This window comes from Hypomesus nipponensis, chromosome 5 (assembly GCF_054491055.1).
Source record: "Hypomesus nipponensis isolate SF chromosome 5, ASM5449105v1, whole genome shotgun sequence".
Taxonomy (NCBI): Eukaryota; Metazoa; Chordata; class Actinopteri; order Osmeriformes; family Osmeridae; genus Hypomesus; species Hypomesus nipponensis.
In genome coordinates this window covers 8,227,796-8,255,000 of record NC_140365.1, presented here as the reverse complement: position 1 = coordinate 8,255,000, position 27,205 = coordinate 8,227,796, and the positions used below count along the sequence as shown (strand labels likewise).

The 27,205-nt window shown below is 46.6% G+C and overlaps 2 protein-coding genes across 9 annotated transcripts in view; both read right to left on the bottom strand.

Moving 5' to 3' along the window:
• shroom1 (shroom family member 1) overlaps positions 1-8,144 on the bottom strand; it is a 21,901-nt gene extending 13,757 nt beyond the window's left edge. For all 4 annotated transcript variants that reach the window (XR_014755119.1, XM_084697715.1, XM_084697716.1 and 1 more), the window contains exon 1: positions 7,965-8,144. The gene's annotated coding sequence lies outside the window, so the exon portion shown is untranslated. The remainder of the gene's footprint in view (positions 1-7,964) is intronic.
• A 718-nt stretch (positions 8,145-8,862) lies between these two features.
• aff4 (AF4/FMR2 family, member 4) lies at positions 8,863-27,062 on the bottom strand. Of its 5 annotated transcripts, none has more exons than XM_084697707.1 (20): positions 26,744-27,062; positions 21,376-21,502; positions 18,115-18,864; positions 17,935-17,979; positions 17,725-17,811; positions 17,577-17,610; positions 17,396-17,459; positions 17,182-17,274; positions 16,829-16,982; positions 15,696-16,556; positions 15,367-15,449; positions 15,025-15,274; positions 14,522-14,619; positions 14,015-14,078; positions 13,487-13,623; positions 13,201-13,272; positions 12,971-13,064; positions 12,787-12,830; positions 12,470-12,687; positions 8,863-12,317 (listed from the first exon to the last, which is right to left on the bottom strand). In XM_084697707.1, the coding sequence occupies exons 2-20, from the start codon at positions 21,496-21,498 to the stop codon at positions 12,190-12,192; spliced, it is 3,399 nt and encodes a 1,132-aa protein (XP_084553833.1). In that variant the 5' UTR covers positions 21,499-21,502; positions 26,744-27,062; the 3' UTR covers positions 8,863-12,189. The 5 variants fall into 5 exon arrangements, with proteins under 5 accessions (XP_084553833.1, XP_084553832.1, XP_084553834.1 ...); XM_084697706.1 differs by lacking the exon at positions 26,744-27,062 and adding an exon at positions 23,886-23,973; XM_084697708.1 differs by lacking the exon at positions 21,376-21,502 and having other exon boundaries at positions 26,744-27,061.
• Between the last annotated feature and the right edge of the window lie 143 nt (positions 27,063-27,205).

Genomic DNA, 27,205 nt, shown 5'->3' with positions numbered 1-27,205 from the left:
ATCAAACAAACGTTGAGGAAAGGCTTTTTGAAAAGGTGGAAGGGGGAAAGTGTTTGCGCACAGACAAAGAAAGGAGCTGGGAAGAGAAATGTGACCATGCAGTATTCAGACCAATGTCTACAATCCCTGGGTGACCGTGAAAAGTCGACATGACCCAATTGTACCTGAAGAGGATGATGATACGCAGTTACCAACCAGCCAGTGGTTGACCACCAGAAACAAATTGACAACTCCATTTCACCTAGATAAAACCTGATAAAACAATTCTAAACTACTTTTGTGTAGTAAAGCCCTTTCCAAAAACACAGATAGTCAGGCACCGGTTGATATTTAACTTATTGGAAACACAAGAGTCATTTTGGAACACTCTGAACTATTAAAAAACCCCAGTCAAGCACTGAGATACTGTCAGGGCTAGCACAGGTCAAACATTAACCTAGCGAGCATCATGACCCAGAACATGAGACTGAAACGCGAAAAGGCTTCTCCACACTTAATGAACATCTTATTACTCTCAAGCTGTCCCAGAGAAACAATTACTTTTGGGTCTAGGACCCCCCAGGGGCCAAACCACAGATATATGATACACCAAAGACTTTGGGGTTACAATAGATATCTCTGAACTCTACACAGACAATATATACTACGCTGCAGGCCATATTCTGTGTGTTTATTCTGGGTCACAAACTAGCTATGCCATTCTCTGGCTCCGTGAGTCTGCATGCTCCAAATGGGCCAATTCAGTAGGGCACATATCCACCTGAGGAACGACAGTATCTTCCACACCAGCTCAATGTTCTCATTTTAACAAGACCCAAACCTGGCCTTCAAGGTCAGGTTCCTTCTTCAGGCTAAAGTCCTGACAACATCCATCCATATGCACTGTAGAAGAGTCACCTTATGCAACACGGCAGGGCGACACAGGCAGTCTCCGTGAGAAAGCGCACCGTGGAATGTGTGAAAGGAGAGAAAGCACCACAGGATGTGCTGGACAAACAACAGAAAACAATTGACCCACTTCCTAAGAGGAGGCTGATGTAGGCCTTTTCCACATTCGCCTTTGAATGCTTTTGCAATATCTTTCATGGCTACTGCTTTCCTGGCTGGCTTTGAATATGCTAGGCTATCTTTCTGTCTTGCAGTCTCTGTCTGGTTGTCGCTCTGGAGAGATAGGGGACCCCATACACCTGGACACACATGAACAATTATTCGGAGACTTGTGTCTTATATGGCTGCCTCTAGTCAATAATGTGGCCTTCGGAACAAAAGTTAAAGGACCTCAAAGCAGCCAGTCCTCTCCCCATTGCTAGCTAGCTTGGTAGCAGTCTCTCGGTAGAGTGCCCTAGAGAACACCAGGCAATCCCCTGTTTGTGGGCCCCACAGAGTACACTGGCATTGTCCTGAACTGTGCCTGCCCCAGCCAAGGACTTACACTGTGCATCTGAGTGGTCAGCAACTGTTCATGGAGGGACATTTCACTGTTGTACAGACATAGAGCTATTGTAACAAGTCAATTGGAAAGTTAGCTCACACGAACAAACCCATCTGTCAGACTATATCTTTACAACTATATCTCTGAATGTGGGCTTTGTGGGATCCAACTAATAAGGGAGAGGCTTAATTTCAGTGTGCTATCATACCTTGTCAAAATGACATAAAGCATAATAGATTGTGTATAATAGGTTTTCACAGTTCCATTGTCAGTGCAGAGATTGGAGTGGGCCCAGGAGATTGGAGTGGGCCCAGAATATATATATATATATATATATATATATATATATATATATATATATATATATATATATATATATATATATAATATATATAATAATGATTTGGTGTATCAAGGTCATGGATTGGTCTATTTCCAACGACCTGTATTCACACTACCATGTCCTTATCTCAAGTGGTCTATTCGAAAACGTCAGGATAAGGATCTTTAAGTAAAGTTAAGGGAAGGTTATGCAACATGTTGCACTTTGTAGAGATAGAGGAGCCCAACGTACACAATGTGATGTACAAGATAGCCCAACGTACACAATGTGATGTACAAGATCAGGCTGTGTGTGTGTGTGTGTGTGTGTCCCATAGGAAAATGGTGACAGCCTCCGGTTGGCATGGCGATCTTTGTCAGAGTGTCAGGTGGCATTTCATGACTGCATGGCACTCTTAACAGTGCTGGCAATTATATGCGGGTAGGAATGCGTGAGATAAGCAGGTAGGTACGCAGGCAAACAGGGCGGGCAAACAAGACTAGCACATTCTGTGTTATGTCATGTGGTTCTGTCAGCCATCTTATCTCCACCAGGAGATGGGAATACAAACACCGGCTTGGCTTGGGCTTCAGTTATTCACCTCTCCCTATGTTCACCTCTCCTGGCTAAAACAAGGCGTTCGTCTCTTCCACTACAATACACCGATCCTTGCTTATCTCGCAGGGCTTGATTGTGTCAGAAGGACAAAGTTTGTCTACGTATTTATATTATAATACGCGTTATGCAAGGTTTCAAGTCTTTTCACTGGGCAAATTAAGTATGTTAAGTGCCAGATGAGCGGGTGCCAATGTAAGGCTGGCAGGGGTCGACGATGCCATTGCGCTTTTGGGCGCACAAAGAAACAAATGGGAGTTTATCGGAACATACCACACAATAAGCACCACCTACGAACCTGATGACTCTCAACCCCCTTCGTCTCCCCACCTTCGCTTTACGCTCACATAAAACCAACTAAATGACGGGTAATATGATTATATTCATCCTAACATTGTCTTTATGACATAATGTCTCTACTCTTGGCAAACTATGACACACAATGCATTTATACGTCTCTGCTTTCAATGGCAGTGGCCAAAATTCCTCACGACTCGTAAGGAAGATCTCAATAGACGAATGACCCTGCAAGGTCCACATTCTTATCACGGACAACCTGTGAAGAGATCCACCTTTCGCCCCACTTCAGTTCAACACGTCGCTCCATGACCTCATGCTCCCTGGTGGGAAAGCCTTTCGGCAGCGAGATTCACAAAGTCACCAACCTCTGTGGAAGACACGCACGCTGACATCATGTCTGGCCCACGGAGACACCCTGGACCATGTTACCTGCGCAACAGTGAAAAGGCCCATCTGCTCGGAAACTAGAATCCACGCCATAATATACGATGTGCTTTTGACCAACATGAAAGGACAGACAGGGAACCGGACACTTTGGCCCAGGCTTTGTGTTGGGGCAACAGCAAGGCCTCTGTGGGGAACATTTGCCTGCTCTTGCAACATATTTGAATTGCAAAACAACACCGCTGACAGAGAGGCTTCTGGGAAAAACGGGCCGAATGTAGGTTACTTCCCTTTTGACACTAAGGTGGCTTTCATTGAGATTATGTGAACACTGGTGTGCGTCATTCCTGACCTCATATAATAATAATAATAATAATTGTATGGCACTCTAATTGCACTGTTGCTTGTGTTAAATCATCATAAATAATTCTCTGTGTCAGGTCTTACCAGTCCTCAAACATTTCGAGACAGCGTTGCCGTTCTTCCTACGCTGTCTCAGTTTAAAGTTACGAGAGGTCTGTAAAAGTTGTCCATTGGTCACGGGGCAATGATCAGGACTAAGCAGGGATTCTGGAGTTCTCGGTGAGCTGCTGTTACCCTCAGTGCTTACCTCCTCCCTCCCTCGCTTTCTCCCTCTCCCTGCTCTCCCTCTTCCTCTCACCCTCGCTACAGAACAGAGCCACACCACCCTAGAATCGGAAGACGAGACAAAGAACCACACGTGTCCTCGTAACTACTCCCGCCCGCCTGATACTCGATACTGTACGACGTCTGCTCCTCCGCACAACCGTCACCTGGTGGAGCTCTCCTCGGAAACTTGAAATGGCTCCTTTAGAAAATCATATAATCATCATCATTGTGAGGAGTCAAGCGATTTGTAATCTCCATTGTGCTGCCGCTCGCTGGCATGGCTAATGTCGGGGTGGTCACAAAGGGCACCTTTTAGAGCAGGTTCTCTCTCTCTCTCCCTCAGAGCAGAGCAGAGAGGGGCGTGGGGGGGGGGGGGTTTGGGGGCTGTGAAACCAAACACACAAAGAGATTAAACTTCACCCTGCTTGGCTCTGCGGATTTGCCACAACGTAATACTCTCTGAACTTTGTAACCTGGACTGGCATGACATAGATATAAGAGGGGAGAGGAGGAAATAAACGTAGGACAGAGAGATTGAAAAGGGGAAACAGAGAGTCCAAAAAAGGCAAAAAAAAAAGGGAGTGGAATGAGGTTAGGAAAAGCATTTGGAGGAGGGGAAAGGAGGAAGAAAGAACTGGAGGGTTAAGAACAGAACACCGGGAAATTAAAATAACCGTAACTGTCAGGAAAAAGGTTTAAGGCTAACACGGGAGCAGGCTAGCGAGCGTGGAGACCAGTAGCAGTGCCGCGAACAGCTCCAGTCAGAACTGCTTGGAGCGCTGGCGGCACAAGACCAAACACCCTGGGTGAAACCCTGCCGCCGCTTACACCTCCCCTCATGTCAGCCGACTGTAAAGGCCTCCTTTATGAGTTAATATGACAGCCATGTTACCTCAGCCTGGCCTACATAAGGTCTAGCTGACAGGCCTTCACGGAACACCTTTTCATCAGGGCCCGTGAAACTCTAGCTACCCACGATGGCCTGCTGGCAGCCTGGAGGGAAGTACAGTACAGAGCCCAGCCTCACACACCATGACTCTCCTGAAATGACAAAGGCTGAGACAGGGTCTTTGTAGTCAAGGCTCCGTGAAAAAGCAACAATGTCCAGTTCCTTTTTCCTCCCCAGTCTGTGTTCCTGGAGCAAAATCCTTGTTATGGAAGCAGGCAAAAGATCGGGCGCCCAAGTTGAGGGCATTTAAAAGTTTAGCCGATATCTCTTGGCTGGTCCTGCTTGACTCCTCACTTGTTCTGGAGGAAGTCAATCGCTATCTTGCTAGTTCAACGGCATTTATGAAACCCAAGCTTTCCATGCCTGTGAATAGGCCTACGGCATGGGTTAGGGTCTCGCTTTCTCCAATCCGGTCATGTTCGATCTATGTGAAAACTGAGGGGGGAAAAAAGAGGAATTGATTTACTCTATAGTCAAACCCTTTGGACATGACACATGTCACATGACGCCCAACTGTTCACATGATGAACGGTCCTGTAGGGTCACACAATAGCATGGGCGGGCTCCAAACAGATGAGACAGAACAATCTCATGACCATGTTCTCGAAGACTCAGCCCATGCCCAGGGCCCTGTATTGTGGGCCTGGGGCCGTGAAAGATAACCCTGACAGGGCCTTTTCTTCCCTCCATGTCCATATGTTCGACAAGAGGCCTGAGAGACCTTTCTATGGAAATACACAAAAGGCAGGGGGACCGACAGCTACACACAGCCTCTGAGCGATTGCCAAGTCTAGATACAATGGAGGTACTCCGGACAGAGGGTCTGCAAAGAGGAAATGAGATCAAAGGTGAGGAAAGGAGTCAGTGAGGATGTATGTGTGTGTGTTTGTTCTCAAAGAGCACGGTGCATTCTGAGATTGCTGTAGACGTTGGTATATGTCCATTCACAACTATGAGTATCCATAATGCACACTGCCAAGCTGCTATGGAATGTCAGGCATTCCGGAATCCTCCAGCGGGCCTCAACTATTGCACATTTCAAATTCCGGGATCCCAAATACACCCCTTCATTCCGAATTTGACCGTTTCTTTTCTATGTCACAAGATCTGACGACCACGTGATCCATTCGGAGAAAACTTCACCTGCCCACTCAGTATTTTCCGACTCTTTCCAGGAACTCACCTAACCTGCCACTCCTAAGAGGTGTGACCTTTCTTATAACCCGATCGTTTCCTCCTTGTTGGACAACAGTTCCGTCCAGGGTGTTCCCCTCTAAACAGCAACACACAGACCAGAACAGACCAGATACAAAACAACATAAGACACAACATCTCAGCTGACCCGTACTGCAAATGCAGGTGAAGGTCATGAAACATATATCAGATGTCATGATATAAGAAGTCAGATGGCTGAGCGATGAGGGAGTCAGGCTGGTAATCAGAAGGTTGTCAGATCGATTCCCTGCTGTGCCAAATGACGTTGTGTCCTTGGGCGAGGCACTTCACCCTAGCTCTGGATAAGGGTGTCTGCTAAATGATTAAAATGTAAATATATGAATCCCTTGAAAGGAGCATCTGGATGTTACCAGAATTAGATGCCTACTCCCTTTCATAAACCTGCAGAGGCACCTTCCCCACACCTTTAACTGTTTGTAGCCAAACCAGTAAGTCACGACACACCACACCGCACACACATCACAAACCAATTCCTTTCACCAACACAAACACAGCCATAAACCCCGAGAGTGAACCAGAGTCGTTTTCCATATTCAAACAACAGGCCAGCCTTCATGTCAAACACATCCATCACTCAGATCAACTCCGTCACAGCAGTCCCTATTGTTAACCACTGCCGAGGCTTGATTAATTTTAGGCCAGCCAGAAGGTTCAGATTTCATAATCCGGCATCGGTTTACATGAACCCACTCGACTCTCATTTTTGACTTCTCTATCGTGACCCCTCTCCCCTTTGTTCCGGAATGAGAGGATTAACGGGGATTCAAACATGAGCATACACACGTGTGCTCAACACAGGATCTGCCTAACGACATACCTGTGATGTTACCTCTGAGTCCAGTGTCATGATCAATGTCAACTGGTTCTCTCTCAATCATTTACTTCAAATGTTAGCGTATAACCAAAGTACCGTCAGAGCCCAGAACACCCTAGGGTATAAAATCACTTCCTGGTCTTAGTAGATGGCCCCATGTGATGCCCCAAGATAATGAACATGTGAGGTAGCACAGAGGAACCTAAAATCTGCTTGGAATAAGCGCATTAGATTCTTGGATAGGACTTTGGCTAAATACTGAGCTTATGCATTGTAATAAGACTTTTATAGAGACTAGAATGCTAAAATATGTGTGCGACATTTCTGTGTGTTTGTGTGTGTGTTTGTATTGTGTGTGTGTGTCCAAACACTCTGTGGCAGACCTGTGGGTGCAGGACAGTAGCCTGGCCAGTGCTGACTGCCAGAGAGGACAGGGAAGGTAGTGTCCTCGCGCTGCATGAGTGATTCAGTTTCAGCTATGGGACAAAACTCCAGTGTCTGGTTTCCCCCAAAACAACACAGGACAATGGTGTCGTTTTTATTCCCACTTTAAATTAAACATACTGAAGTCATTAGCCTGAAAGGGCCCCGCTGCATTATTCAATCATCTCTAATGTGACACTCCTTCATAAATGTCTCTAAAACTGCGACAGGACATGCAAAAGAGAAACATCGCACATAGGCTACTGTATTCCCACCCAATTGCACATTCTAAATAAGCACTCACATGATCACGTATGCTTTTTAATATCTGCAATCTGGATTAGCAATTAATAATGAGTTCTAGGCGCGTGCATAACCATCCATCAAGACATCGTTGTGTTCATGTTCCTGACAGGTGAGAAACTGTCCTTGGCACAATACTTTATAGGTTAATTTACCACAAGCACATAGTCTACATACCCGATTATATGGCTATAAAGAATTAAGGAATTAAAGATATTTAATGTTAACACAGCTAGACAATATTATTGGGATTATTTAATTTAGTGAATGAGTTCATTGATGCTGGCAACACACAATGTATAGCCTACAGCGACCACATACAAAATGTGGGCACTAATTCTCATCTTTACAGTGAAAACAAATTTAAGAAAACATCTTTCATAATATTTTTGCCTTTAATAACACTGCATATAATAATAACACTTGACCGAAAAAATGCATAACTGATTTAATTGTTTTTAAAGCAAAATAAACGCCACCCCCCTACAAACCGTTGACAACCGAAACTGTATTGTTAAGCGATACTAATGCACCTGCCAAAGTCTACAAAGCCTACCTGGCTTCCTTCTCCTGGTAGCTGTCAGGGAACTCCTTGGATTGCTTAGGTGTGTTTTCGTCTTAAAATAAGACGCTGTATCATATCGATGTAACTATGTAAAATAAAACTTCATTATAACCATTGTTATTTTAGAAAAATACACACAAGCAACAGCGTAACCTTTCACTTCTGGGTACCTTGGCTCGGGAGGAAAGGGGATTCTGAAAGGTAACGCAACACCAGCCCAGCCAATGCACCGATAAGTAGGCGGAGCTTTCTTAACACTGCATGTCACAGCTCTAGTGATAAGAGAGGCTAACATTGCATTTTCATGTTCCTGCCGGGAATTACAAATAATAGGGGGAAGGTGACACTCTTTTGCTGTATAAGGGTAAATGTCCTTAAAGCAGGGCAACGTGGATTGAAACTCTTTTATAATTTCTAAGAGTATTTGCACGCTAGATCAAACTCAAACTCCAAAATACAAACTCTACCAATACTTTTGTATTGCTATTTCAAGGAAAAGCATACCGATGCACACAATACTGACGGCGAGAAAAATTATTTTTGGTCGTTAGTGAGTACATACTATTTTGTGTTGAACTTTTGTATTTTGGTGGTCTAAATACAGTTGCTCACACACTTGCAGCATCAGTCTGAAACGCAAGGGCAGAAACTCTCCTGAAAGGCTGCCCAAGTTTTTATGACATGACATGTCCACAAGAGGGCAGCAAGTTCTAGCCCTACTTATTCCAATGTACCTGACCAGGGATGGTGAGAGCCTCGTTGTAACGCCTGCTTGGTTTGAATACTTCACTGTGAACAATTCCATCTTACTTTACCCATAGCCTTCAGAATGAAGACAACCAGTGAGTTTAATATGTGGTGTAGGCATAATAAAAACAGGACAGCTCAATTAAACATAACCATATATATTTTATTCTCAATACGGCAAAATACAAAGAATATTCAGGACAGACTCAGAAATCCCATTAGTAACAAGTAATACTCACTTCACAAGAATGTTTTAAATTACATGTAATCCCAAGTTTGAATAACAAACTCAAGAGTACCTTTACTTAATATTGCATCCATAATATATATCTCTATCATCGGAATCCTAAAACTAACCCAATTTAAATTATTGTACTTTGTATGCTGATGGTCTCCTCTGAGACAGTAAAAAGTACAACATACTGTATAAACTTCTACAACCTTTTAATTTACAGAAATACCTCTGATTCAAAAGAGTTCTCAGATCAAATTTCAAAAAGGGATAGAGCTCTTTCGCACGGACTATGATGATGTGTTCACTGTATACATCTCACTCCCAACATCCATCCACTCATGTTGATCAAACAAGATACCATTTCATGAATTAACATATCTCCGTATCAAATACAAAGACAACAATAGTAGCACTTGGATCTATAGACATTGATTATGATGGCGACAACGATAGACAGTATTTTGAAGCAGAATAAAAAGGCATAAAATACAGTTACAAAATGATTGATAAACATGTTTGATATACAGTGTTCAGAGACTCTGGTGTCATCTAAAACATTTTGGAAGAAAAAAAAATGTGCATATATCTCACATCGTATTTACAACTTAAATTCTCAATAAAAATGTTAACCTGTTGTACAAATTCATCCAAAGAGAAATGTTCTATATACAATTTTTACACATTTGTATTTAAATAGACATGCAAGTGTTACTTCTTTCTATTGAATGTCAGAAAATGTTATCTTACCCTGGATTCTTTCAAGTTTGAATTTATCTCAACATTAATACACTGAAATCCTGTGAACAACCTATACAATGTCATCCAAATCCATAAAATGATATTCAGCAAAAAGATAAAAATTCAAATAAAATAAAAAAGGGGCAGTAAAATAAATTAAGAGTAAACGTCAAAAGAATCCTAAAAGAGTAATCCTGTACACATCTGACTATACAGAACACAAGCCTCGAACTTGTACATACAAAAAGTGTACCAGTGTATGAAGACATTGGAGAGCGTACACAAATGCACACCCAGAGGAACATCAACAAGAAAAGTGGCCTCCAGCTTAAGGTATAAAATGGCTGCTTAAGCCATCCGTGTTTGGTTATAAAAACTTTGCTATATTTACACACACTAAACCAGTAGACAAGGATGACTTGCAAAAAAGCCCCAAAGGCATTGGACAGTTGTGTCAAACAAAACAGGTTTGTGACTGACGAGACAGTTAACTACCACCCCATGGAACATATTGTGATTTTTCTGTAATCCTGCATAGATTAAAAAAATGAATTTCTCTTTCACTTGTCGAGTTGAGAGAATAACAGTTTTCCCCCAAAAGAAAGACCAGGGAGCCGATAATGAAAAGTTACTATTGTTTCCAGCATGTGTATGTATATTGAAGCAAGAGGGCTCAATGAAGAAAAGAAGAAAAAACGTCAGCACACAATCCCAACCCTCGCTTCAACACCACCTCGTGCATCAGAGTAACCCTGCCTGTGTCAAGTCATCACGTCGTCTGTTCACAAATCTCATGTCCACTTTGCCTTGATGCCAAAAAAAACAAAAAAAAAACAAGACTAAAATGTTCATGCTAGGTTAGTTCAATGCAACAGTGACTAACACCGATACCCCTCTTCTAACTGGTACCATAAATAGAGATCATGGGTGACATTTCTTTTATAGTTCTGTCATACACAACTGTAATGCTAGGTAAAGAACCAGTGAACCGTGTTGGGACATTTTAAATAGGACATTTCCCCCCAATAGATCATCTCATTCTTCATTCAACCCTGCTTGAAACCTAGTAGTCTGAAACTTTGACAGAACCACTGCTGCGTACATAAATAAAATCTGTTGGCTGTTTAAATCTGGCCCCATTTCTGTCTCGTTTCCACCAACATCCTGGACCACGCTCCATCTTCACAAAGGATATGGACATGGAATGTTCTGAGTACTGATGATCAGAACCAAGCGTATGTGAACAAGGGATCTGGACCCAAGGCGAGGAGTTCATGGGGGCCGTGTGCCAGTCATACTGGAACAGAACACTTGTGGGCTACAACACTGCAATAAAACATATGGCTAGCGAGCACCATCACTTAAAGTTGTCCTTTTCGAAAGCGAGTACATTTGCCTTCGATTCACGGGTATGCATGTTCTTCTCGGTGCGTCTTCTCTGGAACTGCGGCGGCGATTAAAGATTTGCTATAGCAAGGAGCACCTGCAGCTCCTTGGAAACACACTCCAAACCACCCTACCACTTCTCCCCTAGACTCTCAAGGATCAAAAACGAACAATGTCACCATGTTTGAACATGACCAATCTCTGAGGGCTCGCATCGGAAGTCCGTGTGAGGTCGACATCTGCACAACGACGCGTGATACGGAGGAAGAACTTACTGACGGAAACAAAAGCCTTGCGGTGCGTCAGTTTAAGGACACGTTCAAAAAGGTATCTCTTGGAATCTAGGACTAATTCAAACAGCCACGTGGAAACAGGCCGACACCACCGCGGGCAAGCGAACGCACTCAGACACGTTAAGCAGGCACTGTCCAGACATAAGGTAGGTAGACAGGGACATGGCCATGTGCCGCCCCAAAACCGATCTCACAGCCAAGTTGTGTTTGAAAGCGTAAAATTGCTACTTCTGCCAACGACATAAGTGTTTTGGCAAAACATAAAATCCCTCTCCGACATTGCCGACTCTGCATCTTGACATATGGTACATATTCTTGTTTCCTGTAGATCAAATACAAGGCACAAACCAGATAAGAGTAAAACCTTAGTTTTAAAGCACCTTTGGTCTGAGGGAGGTACTTTGGTAAAACAAAACAATTCATTTAAAAAGCCAAATTATGCAAAAATGTGCTTATAGCCTAAAAAAACAAAACAACATTTAGTGTTTAAAAAAAAATAATAATTCCGCGACGGCTGCTCGCCAAGTTGTAACATGGCTTTCGTTACACAACGTTAGGATATGAGAGAGGCAAGCGTTGATAGTGGATATAGTGTGTCGACACTTCTCTGCAGTCGAGCTTCTCCTATGGTGGCCTGTCATGGGTGTAAAATGCTCCAAATTGCTGAGTGTTCTTGGCAAGCTGGTGTAGAAAATGGACACAGTGTAAGAGATATGTTTGAGGCAGATAAGTTCATGTGCATGGAGAGCCAGCGCGGGTGGACGGCGTGCGTCTTTGCGTGTGTGTGTGTTCTGAGGCAAGTAAAATGGTCCGTGTTCTAGGGAATGAGCTTGGCGTCCAGCCTCAGCCAGTGGAGGCCCTGGCGTGTGAAGCGCACCAGTTCGCTCATACTGCTGGTGTTGAAGATGAGCGGCCCCATCGCCTTGTCCAGCTCCACAAAGAACTCTGAGGAGAAAACAGACGGCGTCAAAGTTCAAAACGCCGTCGAGAGATTTCGAGAGGTGGAGAAGAGACCCCGACCTGACCTGCTCATCAGACTGCCCCCTGCCCGGGAGGCGAGGACCGACCTGACGGGTCGAGTGCCAACGAGCGCTTACCTCTCTGCTCCTTGGCGAGCTGCTCGGCCTGGTCCCACACGTCCGTGGCAAACAGGAAGTTGGAGGTGACCTGGACGTAGCTGGCGGCCATCTGGTGGATCCTCTGAGGGATGGTGACGGACGAGCTGCCGCTGGCGCTGCTGGAGCCCGACGAGTAGCCACCGGCGTTGCCTGGAGACAGCTTGGGCGAGACCGGGGAGGGCATCCCTGCCGCTTTACTGAGGGGGGGGAGGGAACAAGGGGTTCATATTCATTTTAATGTTTGAGAGTTTGGTGTTGACAGTTTCAAATCTGGCATCGAATGGGAGTCAACTTACTTCCCCAATCCAGGAGAGGGGGCTTGAGTGTTGCTTAAGGAATTCTAGAAACACACAAAGTGAAGCGACAAGGAGTTGAAAGTTCAAAGCCATAATAATAATAATAATTCAAAAGTATAAAGCAGAATAGTACGAAGCATATTCAATGCGATATCCCGGCTGGTCACGTGGTCAAATGTCTTACCTTGAGGTGGTCTGTGAGAGTTTTGGAATACTTCAGAGCACTTTCCTTCCTCAGCTTGAACAGTCGCAAGTAGAGGAGGGACTGGCACCGCAGGCTGTGTGTGGGAGGGAGGGAGGGCATTAGTAGGGACTGACAGAGTGATACTACTGATGGTTCATCAGCTTTCAGTGACAGTCAGGACCGTGCGCAGGACAGCCAGGAGGGGGTCGAGGTTTCTGAAAGGCACGTACCAGAGCACGGCGAGCCTCTTGTCTGCCGACGTAGCGTCTGGAGCCATGTAGCTCTTCAACTTCATAGTGTACCTGGGCAAAAACACCCGTCATTTTCACCTCAGCCCACACACACACACACAGCCTTGGTGGATAAAACACCAAGTTCATTCAAGGCGGGTAACAGGCATAAGCATATGGCGCTCGGTCAGTGGGAGGAGCTAGGCCGCGAGAAGGGGGAAGGGCTCCGTGGCTGTGTGTTTTGGCGTCGTTGGGAGGACTGGCTGCCAGGCGCGGGGCTCCTTACTTGATGAGCTCCACTGTCTCGGCGTACATGGGGAAGGGAGACTTGGCCTCCTGGGCGCTCTTCTCCAGCGCGTTCCCGCACTCGATGAACGACACCACGGCGTCCAGGTAGTACACAGCCTTCTCGAACCGGTCCAGCTGCAGACCGACACGCGCGCACACAGTGAGACAACAGCCTGCTAGGCTGACCCGAAGCTCTTACACTCCAAGAGTACCGGTGGTTACCTGATATCAATGTTTCATCAAGGCTGTCAGGGCAAACTATTACACGGTAGCTCCTCTAGCTAGCGGCTTTTACTGTCAGGGAACCCATGAAACAATTTCATAAGCCGCGGACCAGGAACGACACTGGACCTCTGTACTAACACACCGTGTCCTTATAACACCTCAACGAATGCGAGTCGTGACATTCTAAAAAAAAACAGTCTGTCTATTCAAAACTGTGAAATAGGCCCGTGTCCCATCAGATATGCAAAACCATTTTTTTTTTTTTTTCTCGGTTTCACCGAGCGCTGCAGCTGTCTCTCACCAAAGCGTCTGCGTTGTGTTTCAGTTTCTTGGCTTCCTGAAGGTAGTGGTCAGCAGACAGAACCCTGAAACACAGTCAGCGGAGGAGGCTTGGTTAGATAAGCATTCAATGAACCATCTTAGATGTCTCTTTCTAATTTATCCTCACAAAATAAGTCGCAATTTTATTTGATTTTTTATTAAGTTGAGTTGCGTCACTGAAGTCCCTAAAAACTCAATCTCCAATCTCCTTCTACCAGTTCTGGGGTTTCCTGGCCGTTCGGCATGAACCCCCCCCCCCCCCCCCCCCCAAAAAGGCAGGCTTCCCTGCTGAGCTTTTAAAATGGAAATGAACATCATCTCTACTTCACACTGGCTTGTCTGTCTTCTAGCACACACTCAGCCACCTCCCCCTGCCTCCCTCCCTCCCTCCCCAGGGGAAAGGGATCAAAGGCAGCCCGGGGTCCCTGCTGCAGCTGTGTGCATGCTGGAGGGGGTGGGGTGGAGGCCTGGAGCAGGATCCTCTTACCTGTCCTCAAACTGCAGCTTGGACCGGAGGGACTTGGAGCCGTCGGACAACAGGGGGGGCACTGCCAGCTGGTTGTCTGGACCCTTGGAGCTTTTATCCTGCAGGCAGAGAATAGGAGACTTGTATATTTTTTAGATACACATACACACACACACACACACAACTCACAAATTATTGGCACCCCTGGTAAAGATGAGCAAAAGCGGATATAAAAAAACATTTTTGGATTTTAGCTTAATGTCACACTCCAAAGACAATTCAATCTTTGATTGAAGTACTTTTTCTGAAAACATTATCTGTCGGATTGTTCAAATTCTCTCTCTGTGACATTAAGATACATTTCCAAAAGGTGACACTCGTAACCCTTTTTAATCTTGTATCAGGGGTGTCAACAATTCCAGCGCTGACTGTGGGGTTTCGTGACGAGTTTGCGGGAAGGAAGGCAGACAGAGATCCAGCCGGAGGTCGAGATAAGAGGCTCGCCAATCGGCCGCCACACCCACCTTGCCCTCCCGCGCGCTGCGCCCCTGCTTGTCCTCTCCCTTCCTGTGCTTGGCGGTGGAGCTGCTCTTGCTGCTGCTGCTGCGGCCCCCGCCCCCTTCCTTGCCGCTGCTGGCGCCGCTGGAGTGCGAGGCGGACGACTGGCTGACGGTGCGCTTGCGGCTGGGGTGCTCCGCCTTGGGAGTCCTCTGGAGGCCCGACATGGAGGGAGACGGCGCCGGCTCCTCCTTCTTCTCCGACGACCTCTTTGACCTGGCGTGGAGAACGGGATGGTCAGCATTGGATTCAACATGCGACCGGTAACTGGGGTGAAGGTGCGGGAGGATAACAGGGGAGTCTCTCACTCTTTGCTGCTGGGCTTGTGAGAGGAAGGCTTGTCCTCGAGTCGGGACTTCTTACTGTCTGGCTTGGCACTCTCGTCGTCATTCTGCCACAGAAAGAGAACGCCACAGATAACGAGGGTTAATGCAGACAATCCAAGGTTGGGTATCTAAACAGGGACGCACAATCTCCGCTCAAATTCAACCACTCCCTATGAGAATGGAATCTAATCAGCATAGTAGCCAGCCAGGTCAGGGAGCAGGGATCTGATTGATGGCTGGCCCCCCTCAAGCGAACCAATCCACGGGAGCCATATTGAATGATCGCTAGCCCGCGCAGGCGGCACACCAACCTTGTGTTTCCTCTTGCCCTTGGAGCTCTTCTCGGGGTTCTGCTTGTGGAACTCCTTGGCGTCTCGGTCCAGAGAGGAGTCCCTCTCGGCCTTGGGCTGCTCGGGCTCCTTGTAGGAGCGGCCGGGGACTTTCCCAATCAGGCTCAGGTCGATCTTCACCACCAGCACCTGGCGGGGCGGGTAGCGCTCCTCGGGGTCGCTGAGCGGCGACAGGAGCTCCTCCTCCATGGGCGAGAAGACGCACGCGGGCGTGCGGATGCTCTCCGTGTAGCGGGGTGTCTGCGACGAGGAGGGCACGCTGTCGTTCTCCTCCGAGTCCGACGAGGACGAGTCCGTGTCGACGAACTCCCGGGACTTCTGCGAGGTGGCCTTGGTGGGCGCCTTGCTCTTGCGCTTGTCGGCGGGCGCCGGCCGCGGGGAGGGCTTGGGCTTGATGTTGGGTTTGCGGGGGCCCTTCGTGGCGGCTTTGGGCCGGTGGGGAGAGATCTCGGGAGGGGGCTCGCTCTCCACCCTCAGCCCCCCCTTGGGCTCCTCCACCACGGGGGGCTTCTCCGACTTCTTGGGCTGCTTCTTCCCCACGGTCCTCCGCTGGCCCGCGCCCCCCTCGCTCTGGGCGGGGGATTTCTGGCGCCCGCGGCCGCTTTCCGTCTTCTGGCTGGTCCTCAGGTCGCGGCTGGGCGTGGGCGCCCCGGACTCCTTGGAGCCTCCTCCCTGGCCGCCGTAGCTCCTCCCCGAGCCCGAGTCGCGACCCTCCTTCTTGTACTTGGCGGGGACATTGTTGTCCACGGGGGAGGCTGGGGAGAACTGCTTGACCTTCTTAAACCAGTTGTCGAGCTGCCACTTGTTCACAGGCGGTTCAGGCTGTGGTCGGAAAGAGAGAGGCGGGGGGAGGGGGGACGACAACAAGAGAGATTAGAATAGGGTGAACCACCTTCAACTAAGTCTTTAGAGTTACCAGGTCAATATGGGATTAGTGGACGGTAAAGATAACCTCCCCGTGACGCGCTCAGGTAGGGGAGTTGGAGATCGGACACCGCTGATGAGGTGGCACGGTCACAGGCCATGTATTAATCCTGTTTGCTACCTCGCTCTACGCCACGCAACGTTAAAACTAAAGGCTATCGCGGCATTACCTCGGGCGACGCGGGCCGCGGCGGCTCGTTGGCCTCGCTGTCCGTGGAGCTGCTCTCGCTCTCGCTGTCCGAGCCGGAGCTGCTCTCGCTCCCGCTGTGGCTGCTCGAGTCGTCCCGCGACTGCTCCGCCACCTCGCTGTTGTTGCTGTTGTTGCTGGACGGGGAGGACAAGAGGGAGGCGCGCGCACACACATACACACACACACACGGTGAGGACCGCAGTGCACACCGAGCTGTAGTCACAGAGCAGGTGAAGACCAATCTCGGGCTGTAGAGGCTAAGAAGCTAGCCTGAACCCCATGCGACCTGAGGTATTGTGCGCGGCGGCGGCGGGGGGGGGGGGGGGGGTCTACCTTGCCGAAGCGTTCCTCGAGGCGTTTTTGGTCGAGTCCTGTTCGCCGTCGCTGTCCTCGCTGCTGCTCAGCTTCAGATCGTCCTCCAGCATACTGAAACAAGGCCGCACGCACGCTCAAAACACCACACTGGGAGATGTATGAAGAGAGTGTATGGCTGGGATGTTGGTCAGAGCTGATGGAGATGAGGTGGGGGGCGGGACGGGTCACTTACTTGGCCTGGTCTCCATCACAAGCCTTGGTCTGGTGGCTGCTGGACGATGACTTGGTCGGCCTCTCTGGGGGGCGAGGTAACGGGGAGAGAAACGGATGAGTGGATCCGTTCACGGTGTCGGCCGTGCCCGTGACATTGTGTGAGATCAACGTGTTTGTGAGTGAAGGTGAGAGATACTCACTATGTCCACCAGGAAAACTAGAGTGCTGCGAGTCCTGAAAGAGGCAAAAGATTGTTGCGTGTTAGTTGCCACATATTAATCTCACAAACTTTTTTTTTTTTTTTTGGGGGGGGGGGGGGGGGCGTGTCCATGTGGTGGTTTTACTGACCTTGGTGGGGAACGGAAACTTGGAGGGTTCGGTCTTGCAGGGGGTGTGGATGGCTGTCAGCGGAGGAGGCCATGACTGAGTCATTTCCTGAAGCATGAGGAGGGAGAGGAAACAAAAACAGAACATGAGGTTGAGTAAGGCCTCAATGACGAAAAAAAAAAAAAAAAACATCACGTCGATTTCCAAAACGGTCTCCCTGAAAACACTCACCTTTAAAATCTCATCCACGCAATTGGCATCTCCTGACATAGAACCCTGAAAATCAAATCAAACCGTTTTACAAAGCGTGACTTGAAAAGCAAAGAAATAACACAAATCGCATCATTTGCTTTGTGGATCTCTCATCGCTACACCATGAAGATCAAGCATGACTGGACTCATTGACTGTACCTCCACAGGCTGAGAAGGCATCTTGAGCTTGGAGAGGGAGGCTTTGCCGTTGGCCTTCATCTCCCCCACGGTGCTGCTGTGAGACTGGCCGCCGTAGCCTTCTGACGAGGAGCTCTTGGGCTCCACCGTCTCCTGGCCGTCCATGGGCCGTACGTAGGCCGTGGGCTTCTGCAGCATGGAGCTGGGCTTGGACATGAGCGAGGGGGGGAAGGCCTGGCTGGAGAGCTGCCCGCTGGGGAAGGAGGTGTGCACGCGCGACGGCGAGTCCCAGTTGGACTCCCGCTCGCGGGGGGACTTGGAGCGGTAGCGCTGCTCCTTGCCGTGGTGCTCCGCGGCCAGCGAGCGCGAGTGGCCGGAGGAGGAGCTCAGGGAGCCCTTGGCCGGGCTGGAAGTGTGCGACTTGGAGTGGTCCGAGCCTCCATGCTTGCTGGACTTCCTCTCGTGTCTTTGGCTGCTGCTGCCGCCGCCGCCGCCGCCTCGCTGGCTGCCCTGCAGGCCGGACCTCCTCTGGGACTGGGACGAGGTGCTGGCCGCGGGGCCCACCGGCGTCCACTTGCTGCTTTGGCCGCTGCCGCCGCCGCTGCCGCGTTGCTCTCCGAACAGGGCCTGGCCCGACTTCTCCTCCGAGGAAGACGAGCTGGAGGGTTTGCCGCTGAGTTTTGGGATTGTGTCTCCGATTGGTTCTTTCATGTCGTCGTAGTTACCCAGCATGCTCTGGATACGACTGGATAGTTTATCTTCTTTGCTGATCTGAGGAGACGGGGAGGAGAAAGGGAAGAGAGGGGGAAAGGAGAGAGAGAGGGGGGATGGAGAGAAGAAAGAAACCATTAAGTCACCATTGCACATGAGTCAATGCATTGTAAAAAAAAAAAACATGCATGAAATATGCTATCCAATGTTCTGTATCGTCTGGACAGAAATGTCCGGAAGCAGATGATAAACTTCCTGAATTACAAGAAGCACATTTTCTCCATGAGAAAAAAACGGAGCCCCTATATTTTTGACATGACATTAAAATAAAACTTGAAAGGAATTTCTAATGATTCCTGTATATAAAAAGAAAAAAAGAGGTCCTATAATCTGATCACAGGGCAGAGATAATAGCCTCGTTCAAACTGTCCATGGGTCAGTGAGGGCCCATCGGCATGGTGAGAGTTAAGGGGCCATGGTCCCATAGCTCTACTCAAGAGGTTAATCAATCACTTAAAGGGGCTCCATTCGGCTGCACACACACACACACGCACACACACACGACAGGGGCTAAACCACAGACACTGGAGCCTATCCAGTTTCACAGGGGGCCCCTGAACCCACTCTGTCTGACAGATAGATACACACTGAGGGGGTGAGGAAACACAAGTCGTTATCTGTGGCAGGAAATGTACTTGGTCATAATAACCCTCCTCCTGGCCTGCACATGTGCTCTGTGTGCGTGTGTTAGTCTGGTTGCGCGAGTTGGGAATTGTGGAATAAAATCCTTCAGGTGCAAAAGTGAAAATGTGTATGAAGTGGATATTTCCTATGCAAAGCCCTAATGCTGGTGAGCAGGGCTGATGGACATTATGTGAGTAAGAGGTATGGTTAAATGCAATAAACTGCGCTGAATTGAATGTAAATATTGACTTGCTGTTGTGTTTAAATAACACTCGTGTCAGGCTATTTACAGGAGCCCAAGTAAACTGACTGCCCTGGAGCATGGTGCTCTTAAAAACTGAACATACTTTCTGAAGACTATCACAAAGAGGCATTCTACTGCCCAGATGAGAAGATATGCCCTTGTGAACAGTTCTTTCACATTTCTATATCACAACAAGGATCATTTTGTAAAACTCAAACTAAATGAAATAGCGATCAAGTTACTGCTGATATGATATCTGTCTGGATGAACACGAGGCGCCTTCTTCGAGTAGCCTAGAAATGACAAACTGTGAAAATCAGGGATCGGACAAGAGAAGACACCATGACGACCCTGTCCGGCGGGGACATGGCGAGGGAGGGTTTTGGGGGCCTGGCCATCATGCTTGGCTTCATCAAAGCCCTCACGCATAGCTTACCTTTCACTTTGTGAGGGCAAGAGAAACGATGGCATCCCAGGTAGCTCTCTGGGTTCACCTTTTGAACTCTGAACCCAACCCGACCCCCTCCCCCCTCTGTCATTCCCTACCTGTCAGGACTCATTCCAGGCCAGCCTTTGATGGCTTCCCCCCCAGCTAAAGAGAGGAGCCATTTACCTCCGCTCAAATCAGGTTAGCAGGCAAAGATTAGATCGAGGCAAAGACTGAAATCCTCTTTATAACTATGTTGGCTAGTAGGGGCCTTGGTGGCCAACATTATTGTGGAGGAGGAAGCTGGGTTTTTACACCAACTGTTTACCGTTGATGACAGTTAGCCCAGCAGGCAAGAAGATAAACTATTTATGCACTACAGAAATTATCATATTTCTCAGGAAAACACATTTCGCAAGTGAAAGCCACCCCGAAAATAAACAGCGTCTATTTGGGAGGCTCAAGTTTCAGTTGAGTAATAGTACTATAAAGTACATATATTTCCCTGCCTTCATCAAGATAATTAGGGTCAAGTGAGATTTTGAGTTCTGGCTACTTCACGTAATCGTGCATAGATCTAAGATTACAAACAAGACGGGGAAAATCCACATTGCCAATAAAGTGTCATTTCTGAAACGTTCACAATGTTTATCGTGCCCGTTCTATTTTAATATAAAAGGTTTCCAGAACTACACAAGTGGGACGATTGTTTAAAGCTTGGGGGCATTTTTCAGATGTCATGAGAAAAAGAAAAAAAAAAACCCATCTGGGGTCTGATGTTGCTCTGGTCACTGTGTGTAGAGAACGACCACAGGACATCAGGAAGGGGCGTAGAGGAGGCAGGACACCTCTGCTCGGCCACCGAGGGCCGGGCCCTGGGGACATTCCTCCCAGGCTGTCACTTTAGAGCTGCCCTCGCTTGCAACATGGCTGAGCTGAGCACACAGATCTGCAGCTGGTCCCCTTCAGAATGCACTTACCTCAAACTCTCCCTGTCTTTGTCTGTCTGGTGTGTCACAATGATACAACAGATAAGCAGTTCTTAGGGTTGAAAAGAAGCATCAATTCATCAATTTACCTTATGGGAGACTTGAGGAGAAACCAAAAAAATAAAATAAAAAAAAGTCTTATCAATTCCGGGGGGGAAGTTACATTAACTTAAACACGAGAGAATAAAAAAATAAATAAAAAAATGAAGGTAACAAAATAAACTTACAACTTTATAAGGTTCAGGAAAGAGAGGGGAGTTAGCTGGAAAGGCCTCTCCTCCCTGCTGGATTTCTTGATTTCGCCTTTCTCTTTCTTTCAAACGGAGCACATTCCGGTCTTCACGGTTCATGTTGCTAACAACAGAGACACACGACAAGTCACTCAGCGAGGAGGAGAGAGAAAATGGTAGCTTCCAATGCTTCTGTCTACACAGACAATACACCAAATAATACTTCAAAAAAGTACAAAATAAATAGAAGGGTAAAACTATGGAGGGATGGGTGTGAATGGGGAAATGAACATCTAACAAGTCAGTTTATGATCGATTTTAAAAGGATTGCTAATATAATTCAAAATAAATATTGGCAGAACAGTAGGACAGAAATACACTCGCTGCAGCCTTGATGAATTCATAAATCAATCAATGGTCATACTGGAGGTCAGAAAACGCCATACAAAGTCATAAACTGGTTCATAACATTACAGTGTTTAACACACAGCGTAGCCCACCAAGTTAGACAGTTATAACATTGAGCCTAGACCAAATTCACAGTGTTCATGTTTTACGTTTGGGCCTACACATTCAGGTTTCAGTTGATTTGTGCCTGAAGTCAACCTGCAAAAATACTATCGACATCACTTTTACTGACCTCATAACAGAGCTGGAGATAGTAAGGTAACTTCCCAAGTGTAGCTACACAAACTGCTACATGGTCCACACTTAGAACCTGCTTATTACACTTGATGACTAAACTAAACAGGTATTCAGTTTATTCAACAGCACACAAAATAACTTAATGTCAAGTTTTTATAATAAGAGCAGAACTATAACATTTATTTTTATGTTTGGGGGGTGGGGTGGGGGGGCAGGGGCGGGACATCTGTGTGATAGGCGGAAATTGAACCAAGATTAAAATCTCAATAGCATTTCCTCAGTTTGAGTAAGGCATACGTTGATGACACAGTCCTCTAGTCTACACTGTAGCAAACAGAGCAACCTCCAACAAAGCCTTAAGCACTGTTGACTGAGGATGATCACCCTTGAGCCTGGGCCTCCGTCCAGCCTCGAAACACGGCTGCACACATGTGGCCACTCAAACGGTTTCCTGGCTCGTCTCAGCCGCAGCACGGTCACTCTCTGTCAGCTGCATCTGCTGTCTGGTTCATCTCAGACACCCGGTAATGAGTCATCACTGGAGCTGTATGAATCGCTAATGCCTTCCATTTACCAGACCTCAGGAAGTCACAGGAGCCATAACCTGAGTCTAGGTCGGCCCAGAAATCCATTTGCTCACAATTGTAAATCAAAACTCCATTTGCAATGCTTACTCAGGAACGGTGAGGAAAGCTAGGCCTGGTAGTTAAGGATGACCCGTGACAATACATGGGAGCCATTCAATGAGACTGAGTTTCTCTCGGCTGCTGGATTAATGAGGACTCTGGCACGCCCTATATTTCCACGTTTCTTGGCACAGCCTGTAAAAAGTCATACAGTTTACAGTAAAGTACCTGAATTGACGGAGCCTGGGAAGTGTGCATTTCCTGTACACACTAATCAATAGCCTACCTCTCATTTGGCCACCAACTCTATACTCAGCCTAACTCGTTTCAACAACGCAGTGAAGAACAGGAGCAGCAGTAGATGTAAACGAGTCCATTAAGGGTGAATGGCCCAGTGGCTTCCTTAGACAAATCTCCTTCTGCCTTTTTCCAATTGTAAACATGGCCTGCTTCATTCCTCCCATTTGAATGCCCCGATGGATCTTATTAGGTCAGTGGTGGGGAGCGGGGGGGGGTTACATCATCAGAAACTGAGGGTTTCAATAGCACCTGTGCTCAAACATTGAGGTGTGAAGTCTGACCACCCCATTCACTGCACCATGGGCCATTAGAATAACAGGCCTAGGTGAAACTAGAATAGTCTAGACATAAGAAGACAGCTCTCAGGTCTTAGCAAACACAAAGAACACCTAGGTCTGGTTTCACACGGGGCAAGTGGTCAACTGGTAACCCTGTTTTTGAAGATATTGCCATCTCTTTATCAGCGATGTGGTCAACATACATGGCCAGCACAAGAGGCCTTAGGGCTGCCAGAGTGAACTGGGGTCAAAGTCTGAGGAGTAGAAAAAGCTCTGTCATGGAAGACTATTGTACCCGAGTTAGCCTGGTCATAATACTGGACATTTCTCCTCGTCACACACAGGTAAAGGCTAGGCTAGTCTAGATGACCATAAAACAGGCCCTAACTATTAAGTGACTATTAAGTGACTAAATGTCAATTAAGTGACTATGAAGTGACTAAATGTAAGACACCTGAAGGCTTCACAGGGAAAGGGACTGATACAGATCTACACACCATTAAAATAGACAACTATCTTTTGAGTGAAGACATTTTACACTATCCTTATCCCTTTATCAATCGCTCAAATTTGAGTAGCATTTAAACTTAAAACTGAACAGAGGAAAGATAGTCCAGATGGAATGGCAAGAAAGACCAACCAACTACAGCTTTCTTACCCAGGCTGAGAGGCCATGGCCCAAACCACTGAAACATTGGAAAAGGGGGGGGTTTAGAAAAACTCCAAAGGGTCCAAAGTGTTCTTCGGTTCTGCCAGGCTCTTCCGGGATCTCACGCAATTTGGACAAACCTGAGTTGTCTGAACTAAGTTGATGGCGTCTGTAGTCTAGAAGCGATGCTGCCGCCACACCATTTCCTTATAGTAGAGAACTCTGACTTAGGGAGGGGAGTGCCTGCTCACGGGAGATACCAGCTTTGAAACAGCAGGGGAGCCACCGGCAGAGGACAATAGGTAAAGTTGAGAAGAGGTTCTTTTGTGAGTATGTGATTGTGTGTAGTTGAGTGAATTGGTATTAGGGGGTTGCCTGCATGCAAGCCCAATGGGTTTGACACTCTTGAGAATGTTAGTTTGAAACTAAGAAACAAATAGCCATAGAGGTAAAGGAACCACAGGCTAAATTCAGTACAACGCCCATTCATATCAACACTGAAGCAGGACTGTAAGTGTCACAATATCCATTCCAAGTAGCAGAGGCCCTTGAAGAACGTGAAGATGCCTAAACTGTGTAAAGAGTAAGACTGCAGGACTAGTGACCAGTGGTGTAGAGCAAATCAACCGTTTCTGTCAAATGGAATAGTCCATTTACAGCCCATAAAAGGAGATGTTATTTTATGCCACTGAGCCTCTCCTCCTTGTGATGTCACAACACGGAGGACCTCTGAGCCAATTAGATGCCGTCTCACTGTCAACATCCTCCCTCCCCCACTGTGTCCTCCCAGCACAGAGCAAACCAGCAGCAAGTTCTTTAAAGAGACAGCACCTATTTTCTACTGAAGCTAGGGGGGATCCTGACTCAAAACATAGGCAACACAATAAGTTAGCCCACCCTATGCCTTCTCAGCAAGATACATTTACAAGAACAAAGATTATGTAAATCATGGCTTCAAACAGGAACAACTGCCACTAGAAAAGGTTCCTACATGTCAATTTCACAATTCCAAAAATGTGAACCTGAACTATTCAAACTGCTTAAACGAGTATGGATCACCCTTTGAAACATACACATATACAATATATAGAGAGATATCTAGAGGTTAGATACAGTTGTCTCTTTCGATGTAGGCATTTGGTATATTCTTAAACATGAATATTAACCTTCAAACCAAAGCTAACATATTTAAAGCTGTAGGTCTAATTCAGAAGATAACCAATTAGCCTATTATTTTTTTATATACCATTAAGTTCACAATGAGATCAATACATTGGATTGTGTAGCTATACAATACCAACCACACGACAACTCAAACAGAGTTATGGTTATATTTGACATATTTGACAACAAAAAACAGGAATCCACTGGAAATGTGGCAACAGCCATTTCACTGAGGTCTACCACAGACAAGACAAGTCTTTGGACACAAACACCAGATGAGACACTGGTAGCTATTTACAAACATAACATCATTCTCAGCAATGATTGCATAATATCTACCTCACAACCTTACGGAAGAACAAAACATTCTGTCATCATCACTTGAACACTTGCACTTGGCAGCAGAGGAAACTGTTCGCTAAACTAAACCTAAACAGGATGTAATGAGGACTTTCTTGTTAGTGGCATGTATGCACAAACATATTTGGCCTTAGATACACACAAATGTGCCCATGTAAATGCTGTTCCAGGAGGGTTGTCTTCCTAGACCAATAGGTTCCTGCCATAACCTGCCTGCACTTATAAGTATTTATGTCGCTGACAGAAAATATAGTAGGCTAAACTGTCAACTCCATGCTGACACGGGATACCATGCCTTTGTGAAAATGTGGTTGATAAATTAAATCTAAAGCTACAATTGACATATTGCCACCCCTCCCCCACAGCATAATTCAAAATGTTACCCCAGACCCAACAAGTGAGCATATTTGATTATGAATGATTTTCCCATTTATAACATTGTAACATATCAACTGTCAAATGTTCTGTAGCTATTTAATCTAAAACACTGAAGCACGTGAGGGATGATGGTATTGATTAAGCTTCTATGCCAGAATCAAAGCAAATTACTTCTTACTTGAGATCTGTGGGCAGCAGACTGCTTAGCAAGTGCTCTGACTAACCATCCCATATTTATTTTATCGGTCAGGACAGGGTTGGGCAGTTAGAACATATACACAACTAACTTTTTCTTTACGGACCATAACTTTAACAAAGAGTATGATTGTTGAGCAGGCATCTCTAGAAATGGCAAGCACTGCAGCTAGGCTGGCTTCCCCAGACTAACTCAAGTAGCTGAGCTAGCTAGATGACTACAGTGTGTAGTGTGTATGAGCTGGCTAGCTAACCAATCTAACTAAGTGTGATGACGGTACTCGCTAGCCAACGTTAACTAGCAGGATACATCGTAGCACGGAAACAACAAACGAACACTCAAAATATACATAAATACAGAATAGTAAGCCTATACTATGCTCCAAGTTACTAATAAGATGATAACAGCTAGACTACCCAAGTTAAAAATTAAACAGGCTTACGAGCCACCTTGTTGTTAGCTACTTAGCTAGCTAGTAGGTTAACTGGCTTGCAACCCGGTGAAGACCGCAGTCCACCCTCGGTCAGAGCTAGCCATTTGTCGCTGGGCAGCTAGCTAGACTGGGTGAATGTGGTGTTCGCTGTCAGCTAGCCAATGCTAGAAGTAGCCAACGGTTAGCTAGCGAGCTATACCAACGAGCTTTGGTTGTAATGCCATTAACGGTACCAAGCTATCTGAAAAAGGGATAAGAGTAGTATGCTCAATTAATTGATCTACAAACAGATTCTTAAACAATAATACATAATATCAGTATGATTAAAACGCTTACCTCTTATCTTCTTTTTAGGCCCAAACCATTCTAGCTAGCTATTGGAAAGCCCTTTCTCTTTGTCTTTTCCACTTTCCAGCAGACAAAATGGACTCAACAAAATAATATTATAATCGTTAAAAAATGAAAAACAAATGTACATGCTTCATCGTCCTAATCGAATATGACTAGCTAGCCCAGCTGTAAGGCCAGCGGGAAACTACTTGACATTATTTTCTCTGTGCATTGTTTTTCTTCTTCAGTAGGCAGCTAGTAGTAGCAGCTAGCAAGGTTGCCAGAGCCAGTGCTCGCTGGTAATGGATGTGTGCAAGTAAGCAGCTGGGGGAAACGTAATCATGTGATCAAGTCTCAACCAGACATGACGATAACGCTCAGGTGTTTACGTAATTAGGATTCCTCCGTCAGGAGGAAACCTATAGTTTTTGTTAGTATGCCTATTATTATTAGGATTCCTCCCTCCGG